A 25,430-nucleotide genomic window follows, 5' to 3' on the forward strand; every position below is an offset into this window, starting at 1 on the left:
CAAATATACTTAAAGGAGGGAAGGATTCAGATGGCTTGAATTGTGTGTATATGGATCTAACTGAACACACCACTGTGTACATTTCCTCCCTCTACAACCAACAAACTCAACTATGAAGATTCACAAAGCATACGAGCAGTCACAGGGACACTGGATCAGTCATATAGTGGTGGTTTCAGCCAAACATTTCCAGTCAGTCCTATGCTTGACTTAGTGTTTACATTAATCAATCAGTTTGGGTGATTATGCTGTAAATGCATTTCATATTTAATCGCGCATATGCATATGATGTGCAATGTGAGTTTAGCATTTAATTTCTACAATCTTTGTCAGCGGCCATGTGTGCTATGACACATTGTTCACACAGAAACAAGGCAAATGACTTAGAGGAAAAGATGTTTGCACAACTTTCCTGTTGAAATTGATTGTATGAGCAATGTGACAGTACAAACAGAAACTGATGTGTTTTAATTATTTTATTTGCCTGACATGTTTGCAGAGATAGTGTCGGTTGACTTTTTCCAGTTTGAAACTATTTAATCCTCCACTTGAAGAGATTAGATTTCTCAGAACTCTTCTGTTGTTTCCTTAATCTAATTCCAACCCAAACCTCTGGAATAGTTAATGAGTTCATGCCACCTGTTACTTGAAGATTAATATCACAAGATATTCGGTTGAACACTTATTTAGGTCTGGGCCAAACAATTTAGTAATTTGTGATGGAAATCAACTTATGATAGAAAGAACAGAGTGCTTTAAATCAGTTTTATAGTGTGATGACATCAAAAGGGTACAAAGACATTTTGGAGGACAGCATCAAAAAGCTGCGTCTCTGTCTTCCAGCCGAACAGTAATTCTAAAGACAGCAAAAACAAGTCAAAATGTACAACAAGGAATGTTTTAAGGGCTGTGGTTTTGTGTCTCTAAACATTATGACATTAATTCCACATATGTGTGAAAATACTTCTTTACTAGTTTATTAGAATACTGCACACCCTGAAATGATTTAAGTCAATGTCAACATACACCCCTAAATGATTTGTCAATGTTTTTACAAAATAATGCAGTGTAAACCCAAAACTTTTCTGCATGGAATTTACCAATATACTACTTATTCATTAGCAATGCCATTTTACTTAAAACAGGCACATATATATGCAGCTTAAATTTTATTTACTAAATAAAATAAGAAAAAAAACTTACGGACTAGAAATAAAACAGACTAACAAGACATTTTGTTTTTAAGTCATTCTGCGGGCAAATGTTGTGTACTGTGAAAGCCCAGTAGAAACACATAAGATATCAGACATGAAAGTATTTATATAAAGATAAAATCGATCAAGAGAATCTGATGATTCAGTTCTGTAACATTATTTAACACCCATTAACAAAACAAAAAAATGCTATAGGACAAAACAAGTAAAAAAAAAAGTAAGTCCCACAGTAGCTCATTTCTAATTGTTTAAACTGGTGGTGCTACAACACTATCTCTCCTACACTTTACATTGAAAGCAGTTATCATACAGTATCGTAGGTGTCACATCGGACTTGTGCAATCCTTAGTAATGCTAAATATTATGATGTTGTAATTCTTAAATTATAAAACATCTTACCTTCTGGGATTTAAAATAAGTCATGGGAACTTATGAGATTTAAAGAACATTCTTAAGAAGTATTTTGGGGAGGGGTGTGAGGGGAATACAAGACATTCATATTGTTACAAAAACAAGAAGAAAACAGCAGCTGAGAAAAATTGTATTCTAGAGCACTTAGTTTTGGTTAGTTCTATCTGGTTAGTCAAGCAGCTGTAGTGCAGAATCATTCTCTAACTTGGAAAGATTAAGAAGTTATTGACATTTTATGGCTAGTCACGACTGTGTGTGATTAAACCAAGGTGTCTGGTCTGTAGAAAAATCAGAAAGACATTGGTGCCCTCTAGGGGGAAGGTAAAAGTCAAGGGGATACATTGTAGTGGAATGCACTGTACAATGTAATGTATCTAGACTCATGTTATATAGGCCCTATGTAAGTGTAATTTAAATGCTGAGTGTGGGTTTTGCCATAACAACACATTACTTTCAGAATAGTGTATAATATATTAAAATAAAATTCATGTGAGAATGTTTTACAAAATACATGCTGCCGGCTGATTTAATTTTTTTCTTGGGGCAACTTTTGGAACAGGATGTTTTGAGCAAAGCAGGCGATGCTACATCTTAAGTCTCTTTTCACGTCTGAAAGATTTGTAAAGTGTGAACCATCACAACACACCTGCATAACCACATCACCACACAACCTCAGACAGAGGATGCTTGATTCCCACAGTCCAGTGTTGTTGCACTAGACTTGAGTCTTGACAAAATTTGGTTTATAATTTTACATGCAGAACAGTTTATTCTCTAAAATTATTAATAGATTTTTCTCATTTAAAGATGCTTAAAGTGTTGTAACATCCACTAAAATGAATTCAGTCTTACACAATGTTTAGAATTTTTCATGATAGCGACCAGAGATGAAAAACACCACAATTCTGAGCAAAGTCCTAGGATGATGTGTTCTGAATAAAACGAACGGCCACAAGTTGAATAGCATCCTTTTTTTTTTTTGCGGGCAAATATCTAGATTCTGAAAAGTGTAGCTAAGCAAAAGCATTTTGTACCTTTTATAGATCATGTTTGTTCATCTATTGGCTTGTTTCCACTGAGCACTACGGTACTCAATTATGTCCGTTTCCATAGTCAGAAGTTGTGAATGGTACCAAAATAGTGAAACACACCATACCACTTTTTTGGTACCCTTCCATAAGGGTTCCTAGCACAGCAAAGGGTACCAATAGGGTGGCACTAACCTCCCTACAGAATCTTGATTGGTTGACTAGAATTGTCACTTTTGCATAATACAACGGGATCCCCTTTACTCTTATAAACAATATAACAGTGTTATATATAAATTTTACAATTTTGTATTTTTGCACAGAGAATATTGTTTCTCAGTATGTATTCTTGTGGACTTGTGAAACATCATTACTGAAAAACCCCTCTTATTTTCAAATTATTACTTTTACTGTTGCCTTAAAATGTAGTCCTTCCAACATTTGTTCTGACGTCTCTGTAGTGATTAAACTGGAGATACAAGTCAAAGCTAATGTACTTTGACAACTTACATAATTGTAACACGCCACTGAGCTTAATTTCAGCCTTACAACAAAACATACAGAAGAATGTATTTGAAAAAAGAGTGACACTTTATAGGCCATTGTTTTTCATTTTAAAAGTCATGTTTTCCTGTCTTAATCTAATTAACTTTTTGTCTTGGCAGGAATTGCACAAAAAAACAACCAGAGGTGAGACATTATTTTCACGCAAAACATTTTCACTCTCTCTGACAAAACAGAAGCTGTAGCTTTTTTTGTGAAGAAGCTCACGGGCATGGGAATTTCCACTCTGGTTTTCTCTAAGCATCTTGGCCTGGACTGTCTTTATACTACTCTCAAATCTGCAACGTGATAGACCAGCAGATAGACCATTTATCCTGCCTTACCGCTGCATCTGTGGCTCTGTCACATTGTCTGCAAAGATGTCAGTGGTTTGAGTGATAAAGTAGCTAGAGTTCAGTTTCACACCCTCCACCCACAGTAGTTACAACACACTCGTACAGCTGAGCAAAGAGTGCGCCTTTCAAAAATATACATGAGATAAAAACGATATACACAATGGACAAACATGAGACCTTATACGATTAATTATACCCTTTTTTATACCCTGTAACAATATTAAACATCATATATCATTCTTCATACTTCAAATCAAACAGTACAAGATGGATATTTGGATGGATATCAATAAAATTGTTTTTTTTTCTTGAGTGTTTTAATTTGAATGTTTCGCCGCTCACTTGTTCATCTTCTCTCTCTTTGCTTGACAGCAGCATAAAGGTCCGTCTCTGGGCTGATAAGTCCTGATGCAATTAAAAAATACTGTGAGAAAAACAACTCACAAAAGAGAGAGACTGTTTAAATCCACAGCTGTTATGTACTGTGTTCGCAAAACAGTTTTAACTTTTGTAATACAACATAACTGACAAAGTTACCTTCACTGTCGTGGCAGTTGTGTGATTTAATAACAACTGATGCATAGGTTATTTCATTATTTTTTTGTCCTAAAGAAAGAAAGATAACAATAAAAACTGTTATTTTTTGGAATTGATGTAGTAATTAAAGCATTTCTATTTTACAAAACATTCTTGACCATAGCAGGCATTAGTTTTTTTTAACAATGTACAGTATACTATATAGTAAGAAATAAGATTGACCTTCACTGTCATGGCAGTTGTGTGACGTAGGAACAACTGATGCATTGCTTATTTCATCTTTGTTTTGTCCTAAAAGCAAAAAGAAAGCAATAACAGACTTTACTATTATACGTATATATTATATTAATGTAATTAAAGCATTTATGAAGATTACTCCATCACAAAATATCCAGACTCATTCTCAAGTAGACCAGAGCAGGCATTAGTCTCTATAACAAAATACAGTACTTAAGATTGACCTTCACTGTCATGGCAAGTGCGTGATTTAAGGACAACTGATGCATAGGTTATTTCATCTTTTTTTTGTCCTGAAAGAACAAAGAAAACAATAGCACAAGTTACAATTGATGCTTATCTCAAGTTCACTCCATCACAAAATATCAGGAGGCACCGCAGGCATTAGTTCATATAATAATATTAAGTGTATAGTGAGAAATAAGATTTACCATCCACATCATGGCAATTGTCTGATGTTTGGTTGATGGATGTATTGACTGTTTGTCCTTAGAATAGAGAAGATTATTATTTGTTTATGAAGTAAAATACAGTAACCACCAAAACCATATGGAGACTTAATTCATTATTACACACCCTCATGTTGTTACAAACCCACAAGATGTTTGTTCACGTTCAGAACACAAATCAATATATTAGCGATATAAAAATGATTCCAAAGGTGGGCGAATAGTGTGATTTTTGCTGTCGTACGAGCTGGGAGATGCTCAAACATGTCCAAAAAAAACAGATGTTGACGGTTTAAATTTGGTTCGCGTGGTCGTATGATTTAAAAAAAAACTCAACCGTTCAGATCTTCAGAATCGCACCGTGTATTGTTTAATTGTTTATTTTTGTTTTGTTTGTTCACAAAAAGTGAATACTTGATCTTCATAAAATGAAGGTTGAAACAGTGATGTTACATGGACTATTTTGACAATGTCCTTATTACCTTTCTCTAAGCTCTCAGATTTTTCTTTGCAGAAGATGAAAAAAGTTCTTACAGGTTTAGAACAACATGAAGGTGAGTATTCACCAATTAATGACAGCACTTTTAATTTTTAGGTAAGGACTGAAGGTCCTCCTCATTTTCACATAGATGCTGAAGATACTTGATGGTGGTTCTGGTGTTTTTCCAAAGGTTACATTTGATATGTGTGCGGTTGAACAATGAAATAAATAAATAAAATGTTTCTAAAAGAGCAGCTCAAAGAATTAATTTACAGTCGTTCCTTTCCTAATATGCTACCTTATAAAATGGCACTTGTTTTAACAGGCTTCTCAAGTAAAAATTCCAGAGAGACTTGATCACGTGTTGATCATAGCCTACTTATAATTACTTTCACCAACATATTATAACTAGCTCAGCATATTTATTTACATTTATACTGCTTTGAATCATAGCAGATTTACCAGACTCACGTTTTGCCAGCATACAGTAAAAGCACACAGTGATCAGACAGAGAAGCAGAAATCCTCCTCCACCTGCAGCTATGAGACGCCAGTTACTGAGCAGTGAAAACTCAACAGTGGCCAGACCTGATCAAGATCATAAAGACGATTGAGATACAAACCATCAGAAATTCATCCACTTACATGCTGATAGTTATGTTTCAAATACTCACTGATTTCTATCTCTACATAGCCCAGAGAACAGTTGATGCCTCTGAAGATCTCACAGCGGTAGAGACCCAGATCAGACAGCTGCACATCTCTAATCAGGAGAGAGAAGTTTCCAGAGCCAGCGACTTCTCTGAATACCTTAATTCTATGCTGTCTGTTATTCCAGAAGCTTTCTTGACCATTTACACTGATCTCTACAATGTGGTCAGTGTTGGTTTTAATCTGAATCCAGACAGCAGATGATTCCTTGTTCAGGTGTGATTCTTTGAGAGCTGGTTCATAAAGACACGGCAGCAGGATTTCAGAACTCAGTTCTGTGGTTAAATTGATTCTTTTAATGAGATTCCCTACAGTACACACACCATGACCTGTGAGAAAGATTAAAACAGACAAGAGCTTGATAAAGTGGAGCGAAAAAAATCTAATAACAAGTAGAATTAAAGAATTATAGGTTATGGTACAGATAATAAACAAAACAGTTTACTGACCTCTGACATATACAAGACAGCAGCAGCACAATATCCACAAAGGAGAAAAAACAAACTGCCTCATGGTCTCATCTGATCACTGAAACTGCAACAGAAATGAACAACACTGCGTTTAGGTGCAGCGAGGTGAGAACTTGTTGAGTATATCACTTCCTGAACACGCTGAAAAACAGGCTGTTTGGTAAAATGACAATGATAATTCTCAAACAAAAGGTTTGCGAAAAAACTTTTTTTTTGTTTCTATAGTCTCAGGGTTCTGTTTTGGAAACCACAATTAAACTCAAAACACTGAAGCACTTAATTCTCAAAAACGTACATGTGCACTGAGTTAGAGTGAGACACAGCAAAGTTAAATGTATAAATAACCACAGGAAATGTTTGCAGTTATTGTTGCTAATTTTGTTGTAACCAGTTCCTGAGTAATCTAAAGGAAGCAAACACACCGGAGAACTGGCTTTTACAGAAATACATCAACGATGCATTCCAATTGTATTTTTTCATATGTGTTTTATGCAGGGCGCTGTTCCACCCTCACTTCTCTCTCACAATTAAATACCATTTTTAAGATGCATGTCAGGACAATAAATAAAAAATAAATAAATAACCACTAGTACAGCTGAAAATGCAAATAAAGTGTACAAGTCTGAAGTGTTAATGGGAAGATTTGTGATAATTCCCAGAGAACAGTGGAAAACAAACCCAGAATTTTGATCGTCTAATTTGACAGATTCCCTTCCTCCAATAAAAGGGATATACACACACACACACACACACACACACATATATATATATATATATATATATATATATATATATATATATATATATATATATAGAGTGCCCTCCACAATTATTGGCACCCCTGTTTAAGATGTGGTCATGGACTTGAAATCATGTGTCCCACAATTATTTGCACTCCTAACAATTTCTCTTTAATTAGTAATTCATGACTTCTTGTTTTTCTGAGGTATAAATATGACGTGACACAGAGGCCTAACTACCCACTTGTCAACATGGCAAAGACAAGAGAACACACCATTCAATTAAGGCAGATGTTACCTTCATAAGTCAGACAATGGCTACAAGAAAACAGCCATTCGCCCTAACTTGCCCATATCTAGAGTCAGAGGAATCATTAAGAAGTTTAAAACAGCTGGAACAGTGACAAAAAAGGCTGGAAGAGGTCCCAAGTTTATCTTGCCACAATACACAGTGAGGAGGATGGTAAGACAAGTAAAACAATTCCTAAGCTTACTGTCACAGAATTGCATGAAAGAGTGGCATCTTGGGGTCACAAGTCTCCATAACAACCATCAGACGCTCTCTACATGCCAGTTTTGGAGGCGTGCAAGGAACAGGCCTTTTCTCACTAACACAAACGTAAACGTCTGTACTGGGTACTGGGACTTCAACTGGGATTGTGTGCTTTTTGGTAACAAACACTCACACAATTTGCACAGGCTCACTAAAATTAGACAACAGAAGATTGGAAAAACGTTGCCTGGTCTGATGAGTCGATTTCTGCTGCGACATTCGGATGGTAGGGTCAGTATTTGGCGTCAACAACATGAATGCATGGATCCATCCTGTCTCGTATCAAAGCTTCAGGCTGGTGGTGGTGGTGGTGTAATGGTGTGGGAGATATTTTCTTGGCACACATTGGGTCCAATAGTACTAATTGAGCATTGTGTCAACCCCACAACCTACCTGAGTATTGTTGCTGACCATGTCCATCTCTTTATGACAGTGTACCCATCTTCTGATGGCTACTCCCAGCAGGATAACGCGCCATGTCATAAAGCGTGAATCATCTCAGACTGGTTTCTTGAACATGACAGTGAGTTCACTGTACTCAAATGGCCTCCACAGTCACCAGATCTCAATCCAATAGAGCACCTTTGGGATGTGGTGGAGAGTCGCATCATGCATGTGCACCGACAAATCTGCAGCAACTGTGTGATGCTATCATGTCAATATGGACCAAAATCTCTGAGGAATGTTTCCAGTACCTTGCTGAACCTATGCCACGAAGGATTAAGGTAGTTCTGAAGTTCAACCCAGTACTAGTAAGGTGTACTTAAGAAAGCAATAGACCTATTGCTTTCAATTGCTTTTAATATTTTATTTAATTGCTGCTGATTTTGTTTCGTTTTAGTTTTTCATTTATTTTTATATCTTTCTTTCTTGTCTAAATGCCTTTTTCATCAAATAGCCTACAGTTCTTTTTAGTTTTTAATTTGACCTTTTCTTTCTTATGAAGCAAAATGTATTTAGATTTAAAACAACTAAGGCGTGATAACTTCTTCATATGAGTGCATTAACTCCAAGAGAATACCCAAAAGATAAACTCACATTTTTGTCTTTTTTGTTTGGGAAATAAAAGAACAGAAAAATCAGTCTGGGGACAAAACCAAAACCATTAAAAATGTTCTTTAAAGTAAACCTGAACTAAAGTTTTAGGTTTAGTTTTTTAGCTTTATAAACACAAAATGATGACTACATGCATGTAACAAAGCAGAAAAAAGGGTGTAATTGATTTTATACATTCTCTTCTGCAATTTTGCATTTAAATAGCTTGTGAAACTGAGCACATTACACAATCACCTGACACTTCAGCTGTGATCTGATACGACCTCAAACACCCTTCTGTCTGACTCCTCTGCCATAAAACCAACTTACTGACAACCAGCAATGCTAGACACTGGAAACAGATGAAGTGCTGAGAAGCTGTCTTTGTTACAGTATTTTACAGTGCATCATGATGAACATCACAGAACAAGGTACAAAACCCCCCAAAAACAGCAATACTGACTTCAATTGATCTAGATACTACTTGTTATTCCAGAATTGTTACTGTCAGATGAGTGGGACTGCATGCTGTGGAGGGTAGCATCACCTCAGCGGGCCTATTACAGCTTTTATGGTTTGCATTAATTTATGGTAAGCATTAAAGCGTCCGTGAGTTTTAAGTCTGTCTTCTGGAGATAATGCAGACTGGCTAATACAAATAGCATTGTCTCACTGAGGTTAGACGCCATTGGAAGAGACCCCGCTATTCTAATCTGAACTCAAGCTCTTTAAAACAGATGACTTTAAAACATACATTTGATGCAGTGTTTATCAATGTTAGCAGTGGTGGTCAAAATGATCAGAACTCTAGTATGTTCATTAGCTTAAAATGGTTTTAAATAAGTTATTTCTTTTTCTGTAGTGTGTCAGTAGGAAATGTGTGTTAACATTTCCAAATTACATCATTTGTAATAATCCCTTTGCGCTAGGAGTCTGTACTCCACAGAGATCCCATCTCATCATCATCCAGTCTGTCTGGAACAACACAGAGACAGAAATACAGAACTATAGCAATGTCTGCTTCAAGAAAACTAGAAACATTGAAAACATTTATAATCATTTAAAGAGAGAGAGCGAGAGGTTTCTATATTTTACACTTAAAATATGACACAAACACTGCTGATATTGATATAGCCTGGTTTTATTTCAGTTATTCAGGTAAATAGGGGTGTGAATTAAAAGCGTGTCGTGAAACGTAGCCTGTCTGCCAACACAGCCATGTTACAAAGATACATCTCAAAGTTTATATGTTATACAATCAACAGATTTTACACGCAGTATATAAATAACAGACTACTGTAATAATGTATTTTAATTATGATGTAAATGCACGCATTTCTAGGCAATCCCTAATAGACCACTGTTGTGTAGGTCAAAGCATCAAAGGCGGGACCTGAAAGATGATGTTAAAAGAAAGTGTTAATGATATGAAGCTTTGTACAATATGTTCTTCAGATTTAAACACATCTGCATTTGAGAGCGGTTTTGCATTGAAAACTATTACAGAGCGAATTAAGAGACTTACGAATTAAATCAGCCTTATCAAATTCAAAATCATACTGTGGTAGTATGCGTGTTGTATAAATTCTGTTACATTATTATATAATAATTGTGCAATTAACTTACCAGGTCTCATAGCAGGTTTACCAGACTCACGTTTTGCCAGCATACAGTAAAAGCACACAGTGATCAGACAGAGAAGCAGAAATCCTCCTCCACCTGCAGCTATGAGACGCCAGTTACTGAGCAGTGAAATCTCAACAGTGGCCAGACCTGATCAAGATCATAAAGACGATTGAGATATAAACCATCAGAAATTCATCCACTTACATGCTGATAGTTATGTTTCAAATACTCACTGATTTCTATCTCTACATAGCCCAGAGAACAGTTGATGCCTCTGAAGATCTCACAGCGGTAGAGACCCAGATCAGACAGCTGCACATCTCTAATCAGGAGAGAGAAGTTTCCAGAGCCAGCGACTTCTCTGAATACCTTAATTCTATGCTGTCTGTTATTCCAGAAGCTTTCTTGACCATTTACACTGATCTCTACAATGTAGTCAGTGTTGGTTTTAATCTGAATCCAGTCAGCAAATGATTCCTCGGTCAGGTGTGATCCTTTGAGAGCTGGTTCATAAAGACACGGCAGCAGGATTTCAGAACTCAGTTCTGTGGTTAAATTGATTCTTTTAATGAGATTCCCTACAGTACACACACCATGACCTGTGAGAAAGATTAAAACAGGACAGGACTTTGATACTTTGCACATGCAAGGGTCCAATAGGGTTAGACAATTCAGAAAATGCACTGACCTCTGCCAGAGAATACACAGCAGGACAATATCCAGACAGCAGGGAAACACAGTTCAAACAGCTTCATGGTCTGATCTGATCACTGAAGCTGCAGAAGTTAAAAGTCAAAAGAATTCCTTACAAACTGAACACAAATTCATCAGTGTGTTTGCCTGATGAAGGTCTTTGACCAAAACATTGTAATTTCTTGAATAAAGGGAGATGAACACTGAACATCTTCGGGGAGTTTTTTTTGGTGAATGTGAAAATTATGCTTCTGACAGTTTTTGTTTCATCAGTGGGATTCTAATAAGCATGTAACGCTATAAACAGCAGAATAAAACAGCAAAAAAAATTAAATAAAAAAATCTGGTCACTAAACAGCCCATCAGCTAATTTCTAAATAGCCTGCATTTACACAAATAAAGGGATAGTTCACCTTCAGTTGTTGGTCCCCATTGACTTGTATTGTACTGAAAAAAATAAAACTATGCAAGTTGGTAGAATTGAAGGTGAACTATTCCTATAGGGAAGACAATAGAATAGAAAACCACTACTCTTCTGTGTCAAACAGAATTTAGCGGCCAAAAAGGCAAGAAAAAGTGATGAAGGTTTTGAGGATCTGGATGAAGATGTTTATTACAAAGTACATGTAAGATTTAGAAAGAACCCCAAACATCCTAAAATGAAATCTTTTATTCAGTTAGTTTATGACCCTTCATGTAAATGAAGTTGATCCGTTTGTAACAGCTTTTGTTTGTGCGTCAATTAATATCTTAATCTGGGTTGAGGCAGACTAAAGATTCTTACAAACATTTTTTAGAAGTGTTAAGTAGATGACCTGATGATGTAATAGTTCTGAAAATTGAAAACTGAAAATTCCTCCATTTATTTACCTTCAAAGGATTCAGGAATCTTCTTTTCTATAGTAAGCTGGATTTTGTGTAGTTGATTGGAAAGAAACACAGTGGAGACAGGAAATACAGCGCTGTTTGTTTCAGAGAGGTGGAGCTCTGTTCTACTTTATTGATTGGTCTGCACATTTCTCATCCACTACCGAGGAGACAGTGATACAAACACTGGATTTTAAAATCAGGGGACAAGTTACTTTTTTCAAGTCTTGATTCAGAACAGACCAGAAAAGAAAAAAACAAAAAAACAAAGTCACCCTTGCAAAGCTGGACTGTAAAATAGACTGACGTGATGAGCAATTTTAATTTTAAGATTCAAGTTTCACCATTTTATGTCAATGCCATTGTAAACACTTGACATCCCGTTAAAACAGGATGAATATAACATTGATGCTGAAAAATATCATAAAATAAAAAGAATGTGGAAAAAAAATTCCAAACATAAGCTCAACATTTTTTCGACTTCTGAAGAAAACAAACGCGTCATATTAAAGGTGGTGTTATTCGAACAAAGCAGAAGCACATGAAGTGGGGGAAAAAAAGCAGGATTCAAGAGATGCCTCCATTAGCTTTCATCACATTGAACTATTTCTGCAAGTAACTAAAACTGAGCTTATTCACTTTCAGAGACATTCAGATCTCTGATCGAGTGCTGCTACTCGGCAGCAGCTAAGATAAATGGTACCGATTTTATACGCTTAATCCAAGTTAAAACGAAATGTCAAATTTCCAAGAATTGCAAATGCAGATGGGGTAATAGACTGAAACATGAATAAACTCTGAAAGTGTTTCAGACATCTGCACGACACTGAATAACTTAGATTACAGGTAGTATGATTTGAAGCTTCTCAAAACGACTAAAGAATAAAAGTGCAACAATGGTGCAGAGATGTATCAAGTTTGGTACTTCCTCTTTTTATCTTTGTATTTTTGTTTTGTGGTCTAAGAAAATCACACGTTGACAGAATATACACGTTATACGTGCTCCATTAGGATTAGTAAAAGAGGATTTACAAGTATGTTCCTCCAGAAACAAATTCATCTTCTAAAAGCAAAAAGGTTTCTGGGGAGGGGTGGCGGACCATGTACAACCTCTATATTAAAAAAAAAAAAAAAAAGAAGAAGAAGAAGAAGAAGAAAAGTTAACAACCACAAAATAAAAATGGCAACATGTCAAACTGTCAGACATTCAACCGCAGGGATAAACGCTCTGAACAGATCTGCAGCAGGCCACTACTGAAGACTAGAACCGATCTGAAAAGAAAAAGAGAGAAAAACAGAAGAAACATACATCTCTTGTCTGAAGTGAATCAGATAAGCTACACCAGAAAAGGCTGATGTCTCGTCCTCCTGTAAAGATCGTGACTTCCTCCCTGAAGTATCAGGGCACAGAACATCTCAACAGTGCTGCACAGGCAGGGTCCGCATCTGGAGGGAAAAAGCTAATGAAGTCCTTTTTGCGTTTCATTTGGAGTAGTTTCGTTCAGACCATTACTTTCAGATGCTGGAAGCTCGATGCTCTTCACCCGACTGACCACAAAAATCTGCACCCACCGATCCATCCAACTGGGATAGATTTAAAAAGCAATGTTAAAATGCAGAAAAACAAAAAACGAAAAACGAGTTAAAGGAAAAACACTGCAAAAGGTTACTCTATTTACAGACATTGATTTTTCTTTTTTTAAAGACAAAAAATCTTTACAGAAACAAATTTTCAGCAAACAAGTCTCTTTACAAGTTCTTCATCCTTTTGATGTTCGCGTCTCTATTCACTTGGGATTTGTCTAGTTCTCGTCCCCAAATGGGCCAAAAAAAAAAGAGAGAATAAAAAAACAAAAACAAAAAGCATTGGATTTAATCCTGAAAATCAGTGGCTCTCTGCAATGCTCTCTCTGACCACCAATGGGCACCAAAGTAGCACCAAACGTACATCCTCCTTCCCGGCAGAATCTCACTCTCAAATGGCAGTGAGCGGGATTCATAAAAGACAGCGAAAGAAGGGCGATGGTGAACAGGAGAGGGGCGTGGATGCTTGCGTAGAAGAGGGAGGTGATCACCTGCCTCAGTCGTCACTGTCCGAGAGGGTCTCGTACTGCTCTGACAGCAGCGGTGGCTCTCTCTCCCATGCACGTGTTGAGGCCACGGGGCCCGTGGTGCCACCCTGCTGCTGCTGGGACTGCATGGAGGGAGATGGGCAGGCCATGGAGGTGGGAGGAGTACTACTGAGCATGCGCATCGTCAAGGGGTTATAGGGGAACTGCATGGAACCTGAGGCAGGATAAAAATGAGAAAAAATTATTATTTTCAACTAATGTCACCAATAAAACTATTTCATCTAACAACACACAATCAAGCCGCTCACCTGTGGACGATGGCCGGTCCTCCCAAGCCCAGGTGGGAGCCTGTCTGTGGTAATCGCCCTCCGAATGAACGGAGGACACAGAAGAGGGCCGCTCTACGACAGAGTACGCTTGGCCTGGGTTAGGAGACTTCGACTTCCTGCTGCTAGCTTTGCTCTGAAGCTTCTGCTTTCCTGCTACAGAGGCAAACAGATCGAGATGCTTGTCAGCAAGTTTTGGTCAGGCCTTGAATGAAAGAGGTTTTACATTATTTCTGGTATTTATAATAACCGTTAACAAAAAATAAAAATCTGACTGGTTGAATCAATTATGTCACATGGATTTTTTTTATGTTCTTACTGTGTGTCTAAGGCCTTGAATGAGTCAGTTTTATTGCTGTGTATGAGTTGTCAAAAAGCTCTGGGATTTCATCAAAAATGTCAATTTGTGTTCCGAAGATGAAGGAAAGTATGGGTTTCATAATTTATGGCAATTTTTATTTTCAGGTGAACTAAAGATGTGATAACAATCATAATACTGCAACTGGTTTTGCATCTTTCAGTTTTTAGCTGGTGGGGACCGGCAATAAGAAGACAATGACACAGTTTGTAGATCTTATTGCCGCCGCCGCCGGAAAAAAAAAAATTAGCTTGCCAACGCAAGACTAAAGTTCAGATAGTCTGTAGGAAGTGCCAATCAACAGCAAGTTCGTTTCAAATGCTCTCTCCAGGTCCCTACACTCCCTACTATCTAGAGTATGATTCATTTGCCAAGAAAAAAAAGCCCAAAAAGATACATTTGACAGATGGATAGGATCTTTTTTTCCTATTTTTTTCTTTTTGGGTATGATAACTAATAAAATCTGATATTGTGACTGCCCTAGACCAGAGTAATTACCCACAGCAGACCAGTGTATTTATCACACACACAGATTAAAGTGACCAATACATTTCTATGTGGCAATTAGCCAAACCATAAAGCAATCTGTAGAAAGCTCAGCATGTTTGTATTTGTTTTAGAGAAAATGCATGGTGACTGATGTGAATTTACAATACGAACCTGTGTTAGGAGATGGGCTGGCTTCCTGTCGGCCGTCTGAAATACTGCTCATGCTTCCTGAGCTGTTTCCTGTTCCCAGCTGTGCTTGCTGCTGCTGAGGCTCGTCTTGCTTCTCCTCCATGTTTCCCATCAGAGCCTTCCTGATGATGTCCTCCAGACCCAGATTACTGGCTGGATCACTAAACGAGTGGTTTCTAGGGTTTACACTGCCTGTAAACAATAAAACACAAACATACATGCACATGTAAAAGACAATTTATGAAATACTTAAACTATAACAAACACATGAATTTTTTTAATGGTGAAATTAGTCTTACTGATGGCGTGAGACTTACTCGACGTTGTTACTGCTGGGAGATTGAAGATCTCTGTGCCTGGCTGAGCATTACCTGTTGAAATAAAGTTATAATTAGGTGGTAATCAGGTGGCAACTGTCTAAATAAAAGACACCAGTGTATCAGTGAAGTGAAGTAAATATCCTAAGCTTGAACTTCAGCTTCTGAGAAAACAGTTTTGCTTTTGTCACTCACCGACATCTGCCTTCCGGAAGATCTCCTGCTTTTTGGACATAACCATAGGAGATGTGCTTTCCAGTTTGGTGAAGAATGAGGGGAGGTAACTGCTGCTGCCTGGTGATCGTGAGTCAGTCCTGACAAAAAAGGTACAAGGTAACACAAAGCATATGGCACAGGCTACTAGGGTAGCCCAAAATAACAAAGACAATAAACAGACAATAGATAAAGGATTTAGGAGCACAGGCGCTCCATGTTGCATTTAAACAACTTTATTACAACGTTTTTTTCTTCACCATTTCAACAATACCTTGAAAAATTGAATGTTTTTTTTTTTTTTAAAAAGCATAAATAAATAAAAAGTCATACTTTGAAAGTACAATGAATTTCTACCTCTGTTCAGGGAGATCCTGCTCTCGTCTCTGACTCTGCACTACAGTGGCTTCCTGTTTATCCAGCCCAGAATAACCCTGAGGAGGAGAGATGGGCTCATAGTTCTCTGGTCCTCGTCCTCGATCAGGAGATCTACCTGGCCTACAAGAGACAGATGGATAAGGGGGACATGCTGCTGGGACACACTTTTTAGTGTGTAAAAAGCATCTCATGGTTTTGCGTATGGGACCAAAAGTTCTCAGATCAGGTTTCAGATATTACTTGAAGAGACTGTGAACAATGTTAGTCTTTCTAGAACTTCAGCCAGATGCAGCCAATCAGCTCTTTTATTTTTTCAAAACCTGCCTGTAAAGACACTGTTGTATTGTAGACTGTGTGTTTGTGTTTCAATGTACCTGGATCTTGATTTATCTGAGGGGTTCTCAGGAGATACTCTGCTTGGTGGTCTCTGGTGATGTGCAGTAGGAGCTGGGTTTTCTGGGCTATAGCGGTTAGGGGGTTTAACTCGACCTACAACACTTCCCACACCAGAGCTTTGGAAAGCGGAGGAGAGCGAGGAGGAAGATGAAGAGGAAGGCAGTGAGCTGGATGATGAAGAAGGATCTTGGCTCTTGGCAAAGTCTTGTGTAATGATATGCTGCAATACAGAGAGAGGAAAAGTCAAGGCAATGACATAGGAGTTACATGACAAAGCTTCAAGAGCATGTGTGTGACTTACCGAAATATGGTCAGCGAGGGTCATGATGCGGTGAGTTTTCGGGACGGGCCCATAACTGTCTGCTTGTGAGGAGGGGGGCTGTTGAGGTGCAGAAGGTCCTGAATCTCCTGACTGTCTTAACCGGTTAATGTCAAACCTTAATCCTACACAACATAAGATCACATGCCCAAAAAAAAGCAGAGGGGGTCAAGGATTTTCCTGTCATTTCCGGTCAATTTTCATAATGTGGCACTGTACTCTCACCTGAGCTCTTTTCTGATGGGAAAGATCCTTCGTTCTTCTCTTCTCTTAGGGCTGGAGAGTTAGCTGGGCTGATCACCTCAATTCCACCCTGAGCATCATAACGACTGGATGACACTGAAAAACATGTAGACATGATGTTACAGCCTTTTAAATAAAGATATTTGGTTAGTAAGACAGGGTGTGCCATCTACCCCTTTAGAACACTATCTTTAACCTGTTTCTAAAGAAACACTTCATAGTGCTCAAGAGACAAAAAAACTAATGTGGCTTTTGATGCTTTTCTGTTCATATTTAACACAAAACGCCAGTGTTACAATTAAATCAGTCTGTTAATATCGATGTGAATACTGAAACCTTAAGTGCATATAATGGCATCATCACATAATGTGCATTTAAAAAAAAATTAGTAGATTACCCAAAAGTTGGCAACAAAACAAACTTCTAGCAGCCTTTACACTAAGTCACTTAGGAAAGATAGTGAATTTCATTCCTGTGGCAAGAGCTACACTCCCTTTAATGGAATTACCCCGTCAAATCTGAGGTCAGAGGTTTGTGACTGTTGACAGTCTTTGTTCCAGTTGGGTCACAGGTTGTGCTATCGAGGTTTCCTAAGACTATTAGGCCTCATGGCCTCAATGGCACTAGCCATCCTATTAGGTGTCCTGTTAATGCCCTCTGTTAGTAAATCCCCAAGTAAGATCAGTGACTTTGTCTTTTACATTGTTTAATTTCTTGAGTCTTGAATCTTTTTGCCTCCGAGCGGGATATGAAGATGCTTAAATTAGCCCAAAGTCTTAAAATATCCTATAGTATATATGCTGCATATATACGTATTACAAATCAAATAAATTTAGTCTTGGTGAACATACATAAATTTGTACGTTTTTTAAACTTTTGAATGGTACTAAACATACGGACAAGTCATGAGCTATAGAGCGCTACACAATTTCTGTTATTAGTAAACTGATTATTATATTACTACTCAACGTCAATAAAAATATAAAAATAAAGAAGGTCTCTCTGACACTCACTGCTGCTGGAGGAGTCTGAGCTCTGTGAGCCTCTCTCACGGGAGTCCTTATCTGGGGCAATCTGGCGCGTGATGATGACATCAATAAAGTTTGCAGCCGTTATGGTGGTCTTCCCATGTGTACGTAGCTCCTCCTCCATGCGTGACTTGGCTTGACTGGCTTTCTCTTTGCTCCCCGCAGCTCCTCCACCCTCTGCATACACAGGATGGGAAGGTTTCCCACTAGGAAGTGACACGTCCCCATATGGTGACTGCATGGAACGGCGCTCCATCTCTTGTGCCTCCTGCGCTGCCCGTCGTGATGTCATCATGTCATCATCCCGGGAGCTACTGTTATTATGCTTGCCCTCCTTGACTTTCCCAACATCCATCTGCGGGGCAGAGACAGCAGCATCTACCAGAGCAGCGAGGGCGTCAGCTGCATTGTTGTATCGGCTGGCTTGAGCTGCAGCTGCTTGTGAGGGCATTTGCCTGTACAACCGAAACAGTCAGAACTTTAATACAGCACGTGTGTGTGTGTGTGCGTGTGTAAGAAGCGTTCATTTGCAAAACTCATGATAAAAATGTTTTTCCATTGCGCATTCCAATTAATCTCAATGAAATTAAACATGTTAGAAAAAACTGCTACCTAATACAAAACAATAAAAACATCACTATAATAAAACATAATAAAAAACATGATTTTAAAAAAAAAAACTCTTCACATATAAAATATGCATAAGCTGATTGTAAGTTCATTCCAAATAAACTGAATGAACTTTAAGCTTATGTTAACATGCAAACATAGTCAAACATTGATCAACAAACATGGCAAACAAAAGTACTTGCTTCATGTTTGAAAACCAGCAAGGTATTATGTTTAAGCAAAAAAACAAATATATTATTATACTGCTATCATAAATACTGCATTGCCCACATGAGTGGTGTAATGACGCTCTTGGAGTTGGTGCCCTGGAAGATGCTCGGACGTTGTTGGAGGACACCCTCCTGTGATCTCATAGAGGGTGAAGTGGAACGCAGAAAACTACGGCTGCCTGGTCGGCCTGGTTGCTCAGAACCTGCGAAACAACGAGAATATTGAGAATATTGGCAGAATACATCAGTTTGTTATGGACTGATAAGAAAGGACCATTATTGGTGACATAATTTCCTTCTGTGTAGTCTTACCTCCACGCATATATTCTACTGCGGCGCGTTCCCGTTCTCTCTGATCTCTTTCACGCTCCCGCTCCCTTTCCCTCTCTCTCTCGCGATCCTTTTCTCTCTGACTCTCTCTCTCCCTTTCCACAATAGCTGCAGTGGCACTGTGATGGGCAGGATGTCCTGTATAGAGTGAAGAACAGGAAAAACACAAAAAAGTGGGGTTACAACCAAAAGGGCCCTTTAGATTTGCTGCACGTTGACAGGGCCAGCTGTGTTGCTGTTAGGAATGGCAAAAAGATTTTGCTGGTTCCTGTGGGTGGAGGGAATTTCAAAGCTCTCCAAGACAAACAATAACATAAATAACTATATAAGCACAGATGCTGCCCTCAAACAAAAATGCCTTACCTTTTTAATGATATTCATATAATTTACATTTTTATAGCGCTTTTTAGACATTGTGGGGGGGAACTCCTCAACCACCACCAGTGTACAGCAGCCACTTGAAAGCCATATTTCACCAGAAGAGAGAGATGGAGCCAAATAATAGATATAGGGATTGTTAGGAGGCCATGATGTTCAGAGGTCAATGGGCAAATTTGGATAGGATGCCGAGGTCACACCTCTACTCTTTTCGAAAGACATCCTGGGATTTTTAATGACCACAGAGAGTCAGTACCTTGGTTTAACGTCTCATCTTAAAGACGATGCTCTTTAACAGTATAGTGTCACTATGCTGGGGCATTAGGACCCACATAGCCCTCAGGGTGAGCACCTCCTGTTGGATCTTTAACACCTCTTCCAGCAGCAACCTAGTTTCCTAGGTCTCTGCCCTGCTTAGCTTCAGTGGGCATGACAGTGGCAACCAGTCCTGGGCTTCAGGGTGATATGGCTGCTGGCTTTGTTTGCAAGTATTACAATCAGTGTATTCACATGTTATTTTCAGTATTTTTTACAATCACAATCTGTTTTTGTCAGCCAGAGGTTACAACAAATAAAATTCAAACCAATCAATGAACATGCAATATCTGTAAATAAAATCAATGCATTACATGTAACAACATATAATGTGCATCTCTGCATCAGGCATTTTAACGATTACAATCAAGCCATCCATTTTCGTAGCATGCCAACTGTGTCAGATGGAGAAACTGAAAACAACTGAAAAACTAAAGTGCAGTTCTATTCAGAAGTTTGGTGCCCCTTTAAAAATCTTTAAACATTATGAAATACATTGTTTTTGTGAAGAGTCATCTGAATGGTGAACACTCAGAAGAGACTAGGACTACTCATAATAAATCACTATGATAATTACATGTAAAAAAAAAAAAGAAAAGGTTGCACCACTGCATTTTACCATGTTAAAATATGTTTCACTGAATATTAAAATAATCCTAATGCTTATTGGCAGCTTCCTCTACAGAAACCCTTTGAATGAATTTTTTTTCTGAGGTAAAAAGCAAAAATAAACAATGGTCTATGTAGAGTAGAAGTGTATTACTATACTTTACCAGCAGACAAAATCGAAAAATCAATAGATGTAGAGCCAAATAAGAAGAAAAGCTCTAAAGCCAACAAGAATGACAAAAAATGAGTGTAAAAAATCAGTACCGAACATACAAGGTGAAAATACCTGTCTTTAACAGGACTGTCTTTAAATCTTAAACCTTAATCTGACATTAAGCTTGCTTGTTTAAGATCAGCAAGAAAGCTGCTTTTTTTTCTGGAAGTGCCTTAAGGTTAAAAACAAATCTAACATACAAACTAAACTTCAATTATTCATAAAGACAACAATATCATATGCACTCCTGTATACAATCCAAACCGTATGTAAAAACAGTACATGCTATGATGCAAAAAAATCAGCACAGAACTAGTGTCGCAGTAAAACACAGACACAAGAGCCATGAAACCGTTCTAAAAGCATATTCACACAGAGAGCAAATATATCTAGAAATAGCACTATTTATGGGCAATTTACTTGATGTCATAATTCCCCTTTAGGTTTCAATAGATGTTCAGACAGTCTACTCACCTTCAGACCACCTGTACTCCCAAGACAAACTTTAAAAGCCAAGGCCAATGTTTGCCTTCATCCCAATATGATGTTTGAAATGCACACATAAGCAGGCAGTAAAGGCTGGTTCTCGGGGGAGGGCAACAGAAAGGGTTAGGAAAGTGCTTGCAGAAAATGGGGCACAGTTTTGGCACTTCAGCTGTTTTTTAAATTCTGACTAATATCCTACATGTATATATAAACTTAAGCTACAATCTCCTGCAGACGGAGATTTGTACCAGCAGTTCTTTTCATTCTTTTTAACTGCTAAGATGCTCAATCAAATTCCTCAAAACTAAACCCTTATATCTGTCAATACATACAGAATTCAGCAGGAAGCCTAAAAAGTCCATGAACTGATCTCAACAGACTGCACATCTTCTTGATAGATTAAAAGAATTAACGGTTTTTGAATCTAACTACGGTGTTCAGTGCATGGGTCATGTGTGATATTAGTAGCCTTGGGTTCAAGGGAATTTTAAATGAATGGCTGGAAGATTATTATTAACTTAAATTTCCTTGTCATTTGATGTGTGATTGATAAAAGTTAAGACTGGTTAATAAAAAATATATATACGTGTAGAAAAAAAACACTTCTGCCTTCTGTAAAATAACTGTACATTTCTGTGTTTTATCTTAAAGTATTACAAAGACTACATTATTGGCAACATGGATTCAAATCTTCTAAGCAAATCTGAACTTTGAAAAGAAGAACTGGTGAAAGAATTTCATCTACAAGTTAAGTAAGATGATGGGCCTACTTTTAAACCGACACAAGCTGTGGGGTTTTTAATTTGTCATTTATGATTTTGGTATTGGGGACATTGATGCTTTTTGCATTTGGCTCCAAAAATGTCTCCTAGGTCAGTCACTCTTTAGTCTATGTCAAGTTGTGTTTTCTTTTTAAAATAATAAATGATGCACATCTGGTTCAGGTAGGATGCAATTTGGGTCTGGTACAGGTTTTAGTACCAAAATATTTTTTGGTTTTTGCATTATTACATAATAAATTGGCGGAATCAATTCAGACTAGTTCAAGAATCAGGTGAAATATACTTCCTATTGCCACGATGCTGTAGATTTAGTAGCAATGCATTGCCACCATAGCGTGTAGAAAACAGCTGTAGTTAGTTTTAAGTGGAAGAAAGAGCCTCGATTAAAACAGCAAAACTGATCTCAGAGCAGCAGCGAAGGACGAGTTTCTAAAGCACCACCACCACCAGGACTGGAAGGGGAAGTTCAGGTGTTGGATAGGAGAGGAGGGGTGGGATCCTCACCTGGAGATATGGAGGCAGGGTTGAATGCCCTAGGAGGGAAAGGGGTCTGAGGTCCAGGGATGTAGGTGATGCGGTCCAGGGAGGGGGAACCTGTCCCCCCAGGGTGAGGTAACAGGATGGTAGGTGGCATCTGGGCTAGATCAATTATTCCTTTTACAGACAGAAGCAAAGGGCCAGAGGGTGAGCATCCACAACCAATCAGCTTCAAGTTTAAAGAGCCAACACCCTCTACTGATCTCCTAAAAACATCTAATGACTAGAGGAAGAATTGGAAAATTTGAAGTAGCTCATTAACATCAACTTATCAAGAGCTCAATTACTAAAAATAACAAGATACCAGGGCTGAAAGCTGGTTTCCACTAAGCACAATCAGAAAAGGAAAAAGGGTGCAATGTGGATTGGCAGCAGGACCTGCTACAGGTCTGAGCTCAAAATGTTTCGGATCGAAACTTCAGTATTACTAGGATTTTTTTTTTTTTTAAACAGGTCAATATTTAACAGGTCACCCTTTTCCTGTAGAAAAATAATCAAATGAAATAAAAAACAAAGGGTCTATTGGATGTCTAGGTAACAGCACCAGCCCTGGATTTAACAATGTTTTGAACTCAAAAAATTTCATGTGTAATTAGAATTTGAGCAAGGGTCATTTGCTTCTGATGGTCTGGAAAAGGTTGCCACTAGATCACACAAACACAACATTTACAGACTACATTCTTCCTTCGATACTTCACTCACTTTCACAAACACACACACGCATACTCAATCATGCCCCTTACCTCTAGCTGGTGGGTATGGGATGGCAATGGACGGTTCCCGTGGTGACAGCCCCCTCGTGCCATGCATGTGCTGCGAGGTGATGTAATCGTTCAGAATGGTCTGCCGAGTGTTTTCCATGGTGTACAGCTGGTATGTGTTGGGATAACCGGTTGGTGACGGTTGCCGTGGGAACATGTACGCTGTTGAGATGTACAGAGGACAAAAAGGACGAGAGGTGAAAAGACAGCTGTTCTTGTCTTGACGTCAATGATGTGGTTTTGTCACAGTAGTGGAGAGTTGAGCAGGAAATGCTCTTATCTAATGCATGAGAGCAGGTTGAAAAACCAAAACATGATGTTTACCAATGAGATAGGAATAGTGCTTTTAAGAGAGAACCATTACTCAGAACATCAATCAATTTTGTGTGTGACGCATGAACTGTTTTTCCCTGCATGCCTGTTTATAGGAAGCATGGTTTCAGAACAGAACTAATTCATAATTCACTAATTTTCCATTACTAGGCAAAGCGAACCCACTACCCATGTGCTCTGAGCACAATTAAGTAATGCATCACAGGTCAGATTTATAAAACAACTACCGTTTTTAATTATTCTTTTCTAATATAAAATGTACTGTTCTACAAGAGACTTTTTTTAATGATTCATTTTTAGATTAATTTTTTAAAGAATAATTCTTTAATGATTTAGTAAAAAAAAAAAAAAAAAAAAAAAAAAACTTTCATTTTTTTTTATTAAAATATCTTAACTAGCTCTTACAGTGAAACTGTTCTTCAGTCATAAATTCTGCCTCTTTTTATAACTGACTGCATATTGGATAGAACCAAGCTCCATTCTACATTATTTTTGTAGAATGTCAAAATACAAAAGTAATAATGTTACATTGCAAATAAAAGTTTAATTTTCTTTTTTTTAATGCTGCTTACAGACACAAGAAAGAAAAAAAGTTCTAAAAAATCTTTGACAATAGTGACACATTTGTCATAGATCCCAAAAGGTAGGATGCTTAACGATATTTGGGTTATTTCAATATTAAGCATTACAATATATATTACTACCAAAGTTTTTACAAAATTGTAAAATCCTTTATTTGTTTTTAAGATTTTCATGAATTTGGCTACTGGAAAGATTCTATAATGCCTTAAATTACCTGGGTCGAGGACCCTGTGGTGAAAAGCCAGGCTGGGGTCCAGGTGTGGTGGTAGATGAGTCCGGTACACCTCTCCAGGAACCACAGGTCTATGGTGGGGGTCAAACGGGCTGTGCGAAGCAAGAGGTTCACCCCCAGACACAGGTGACTTGGCTGGAACACTGTCCCTCTGGGTTGGAGTCAGTGTGCTCTTCCTCTCATGAGAAGCTGGTTTACCTGTTGTTATACTTCCTATTTAAGAAAGAAATCAATGACCTGTACAATTGTCTGATAGCGTAAGCTAAGGATTACTGTTTAATTGCTATAACAACTATTGTCTGGGGACAATTAAAAGACTAAACGAGGGATGCCACATTCATACCATCTTGCCCTCGCAGAAGAGGTGATCCTCTAGATATGGAGGTGCTGGTGTATGTTGGGGTTCTGCGTGCATTGCTGTCCTCATACATGCCTGGACTCAGCTGAGATTTTCCCGCTTCTGTGTGTGTGGAGCGCAGGACAGATGTGGAGTTCACTACAGAGGTGTGCCGGACACGTTCGGATGCCTTCGCATCCTCGTACTCGGCCCTCTCGCGCTCAGCTGCTTCAATGGCAGAGTGGGAGATCTTCACTGGGCTTGTGATCAGAGATTTAACATTGTGCTTGATAGCTGACGGGTTCACAGTACTGCTCTCGTACTTCAGAGGAATACCCTGCAGAGATGCACACTGTGAAAATTAGGAAAATGATAAACTGTTCTTTGATCTTTAATTTTGGCTGATCTGAATGTGA

The 25,430-nt window shown here is 38.1% G+C and overlaps 3 protein-coding genes across 17 annotated transcripts in view; all 3 read right to left on the minus strand.

The window, feature by feature from the left end:
- Positions 1-875: 875 nt before the first annotated feature.
- Positions 876-6,533, minus strand: LOC122345011. 2 transcript variants are annotated; one of them, XM_043238710.1, is made up of 8 exons: positions 6,417-6,533; positions 5,931-6,296; positions 5,728-5,844; positions 4,758-4,814; positions 4,551-4,619; positions 4,312-4,380; positions 4,090-4,158; positions 876-3,957 (listed from the first exon to the last, which is right to left on the minus strand). In XM_043238710.1, exons 1-8 carry the CDS (start codon positions 6,478-6,480, stop codon positions 3,899-3,901), a joined length of 870 nt encoding a protein of 289 aa, XP_043094645.1. In that variant the 5' UTR covers positions 6,481-6,533; the 3' UTR covers positions 876-3,898. The 2 variants fall into 2 exon arrangements, with proteins under 2 accessions (XP_043094645.1, XP_043094646.1); XM_043238711.1 differs by lacking the exon at positions 4,312-4,380.
- Positions 6,534-9,905: 3,372 nt separating this feature from the next.
- On the minus strand, positions 9,906-11,901 carry LOC122345891. 2 transcript variants are annotated; one of them, XM_043240407.1, is made up of 4 exons: positions 11,080-11,901; positions 10,625-10,990; positions 10,392-10,538; positions 9,906-10,158 (listed from the first exon to the last, which is right to left on the minus strand). In XM_043240407.1, the coding sequence occupies exons 1-4, from the start codon at positions 11,144-11,146 to the stop codon at positions 10,115-10,117; spliced, it is 624 nt and encodes a 207-aa protein (XP_043096342.1). In that variant the 5' UTR covers positions 11,147-11,901; the 3' UTR covers positions 9,906-10,114. The 2 variants fall into 2 exon arrangements, with proteins under 2 accessions (XP_043096342.1, XP_043096341.1); XM_043240406.1 differs by having other exon boundaries at positions 9,906-10,538.
- A 138-nt stretch (positions 11,902-12,039) lies between these two features.
- Positions 12,040-25,430, minus strand: part of ncor1 (nuclear receptor corepressor 1) — a 67,836-nt gene continuing 54,445 nt past the window's right edge. For 8 of the 13 annotated variants that reach the window (XM_043240392.1, XM_043240399.1, XM_043240394.1 and 5 more), the window contains 16 exons: positions 25,021-25,366; positions 24,660-24,890; positions 23,513-23,692; positions 22,737-22,886; positions 19,431-19,586; positions 19,180-19,321; positions 18,265-18,734; positions 17,234-17,347; positions 16,991-17,133; positions 16,668-16,909; positions 16,273-16,413; positions 15,898-16,016; positions 15,703-15,756; positions 15,368-15,577; positions 14,332-14,505; positions 12,040-14,237 (listed from right to left, as the gene is read on the minus strand). In XM_043240392.1, coding sequence (XP_043096327.1) covers positions 14,032-14,237; positions 14,332-14,505; positions 15,368-15,577; positions 15,703-15,756; positions 15,898-16,016; positions 16,273-16,413; positions 16,668-16,909; positions 16,991-17,133; positions 17,234-17,347; positions 18,265-18,734; positions 19,180-19,321; positions 19,431-19,586; positions 22,737-22,886; positions 23,513-23,692; positions 24,660-24,890; positions 25,021-25,366 — 3,078 coding nt within the window. In that variant the 3' untranslated portion in view covers positions 12,040-14,031. The remainder of the gene's footprint in view (positions 14,238-14,331; positions 14,506-15,367; positions 15,578-15,702; positions 15,757-15,897; positions 16,017-16,272; positions 16,414-16,667; positions 16,910-16,990; positions 17,134-17,233; positions 17,348-18,264; positions 18,735-19,179; positions 19,322-19,430; positions 19,587-22,736; positions 22,887-23,512; positions 23,693-24,659; positions 24,891-25,020; positions 25,367-25,430) is intronic. The other 5 variants (XM_043240405.1, XM_043240400.1, XM_043240397.1 and 2 more) reach the window with 2 other exon arrangements.

Source organism: Puntigrus tetrazona, chromosome 5 (genome assembly GCF_018831695.1).
Source record: "Puntigrus tetrazona isolate hp1 chromosome 5, ASM1883169v1, whole genome shotgun sequence".
Classification (NCBI taxonomy): Eukaryota; Metazoa; Chordata; class Actinopteri; order Cypriniformes; family Cyprinidae; genus Puntigrus; species Puntigrus tetrazona.

What these genes read in the sequence shown, in the direction of transcription:
- LOC122345011 (XM_043238710.1), bottom strand. Translation starts at nt 6,480, where the DNA reads ATGAGGCAGTTTGTTTTTTCTCCTTTGTGGATATTGTGCTGCTGCTGT. An exon ending in CAATTGCCATGATGTGGATG is followed by an intron (nt 4,620 to 4,757) that starts GTAAATCTTATT and finishes TTGTTCTTTCAG; the next exon opens with GACAAAAAAAAGATGAAATA. An exon ending in CACTTGCCATGACAGTGAAG is followed by an intron (nt 4,381 to 4,550) that starts GTCAATCTTAAG and finishes TTTTGCTTTTAG; the next exon opens with GACAAAACAAAGATGAAATA.
- LOC122345891 (XM_043240406.1), bottom strand. Translation starts at nt 11,146, where the DNA reads ATGAAGCTGTTTGAACTGTGTTTCCCTGCTGTCTGGATATTGTCCTGC. An exon ending in CTGTGTATTCTCTGGCAGAG is followed by an intron (nt 10,991 to 11,079) that starts GTCAGTGCATTT and finishes TCTTTCTCACAG; the next exon opens with GTCATGGTGTGTGTACTGTA. An exon ending in CTATGTAGAGATAGAAATCA is followed by an intron (nt 10,539 to 10,624) that starts GTGAGTATTTGA and finishes GATCTTGATCAG; the next exon opens with GTCTGGCCACTGTTGAGATT.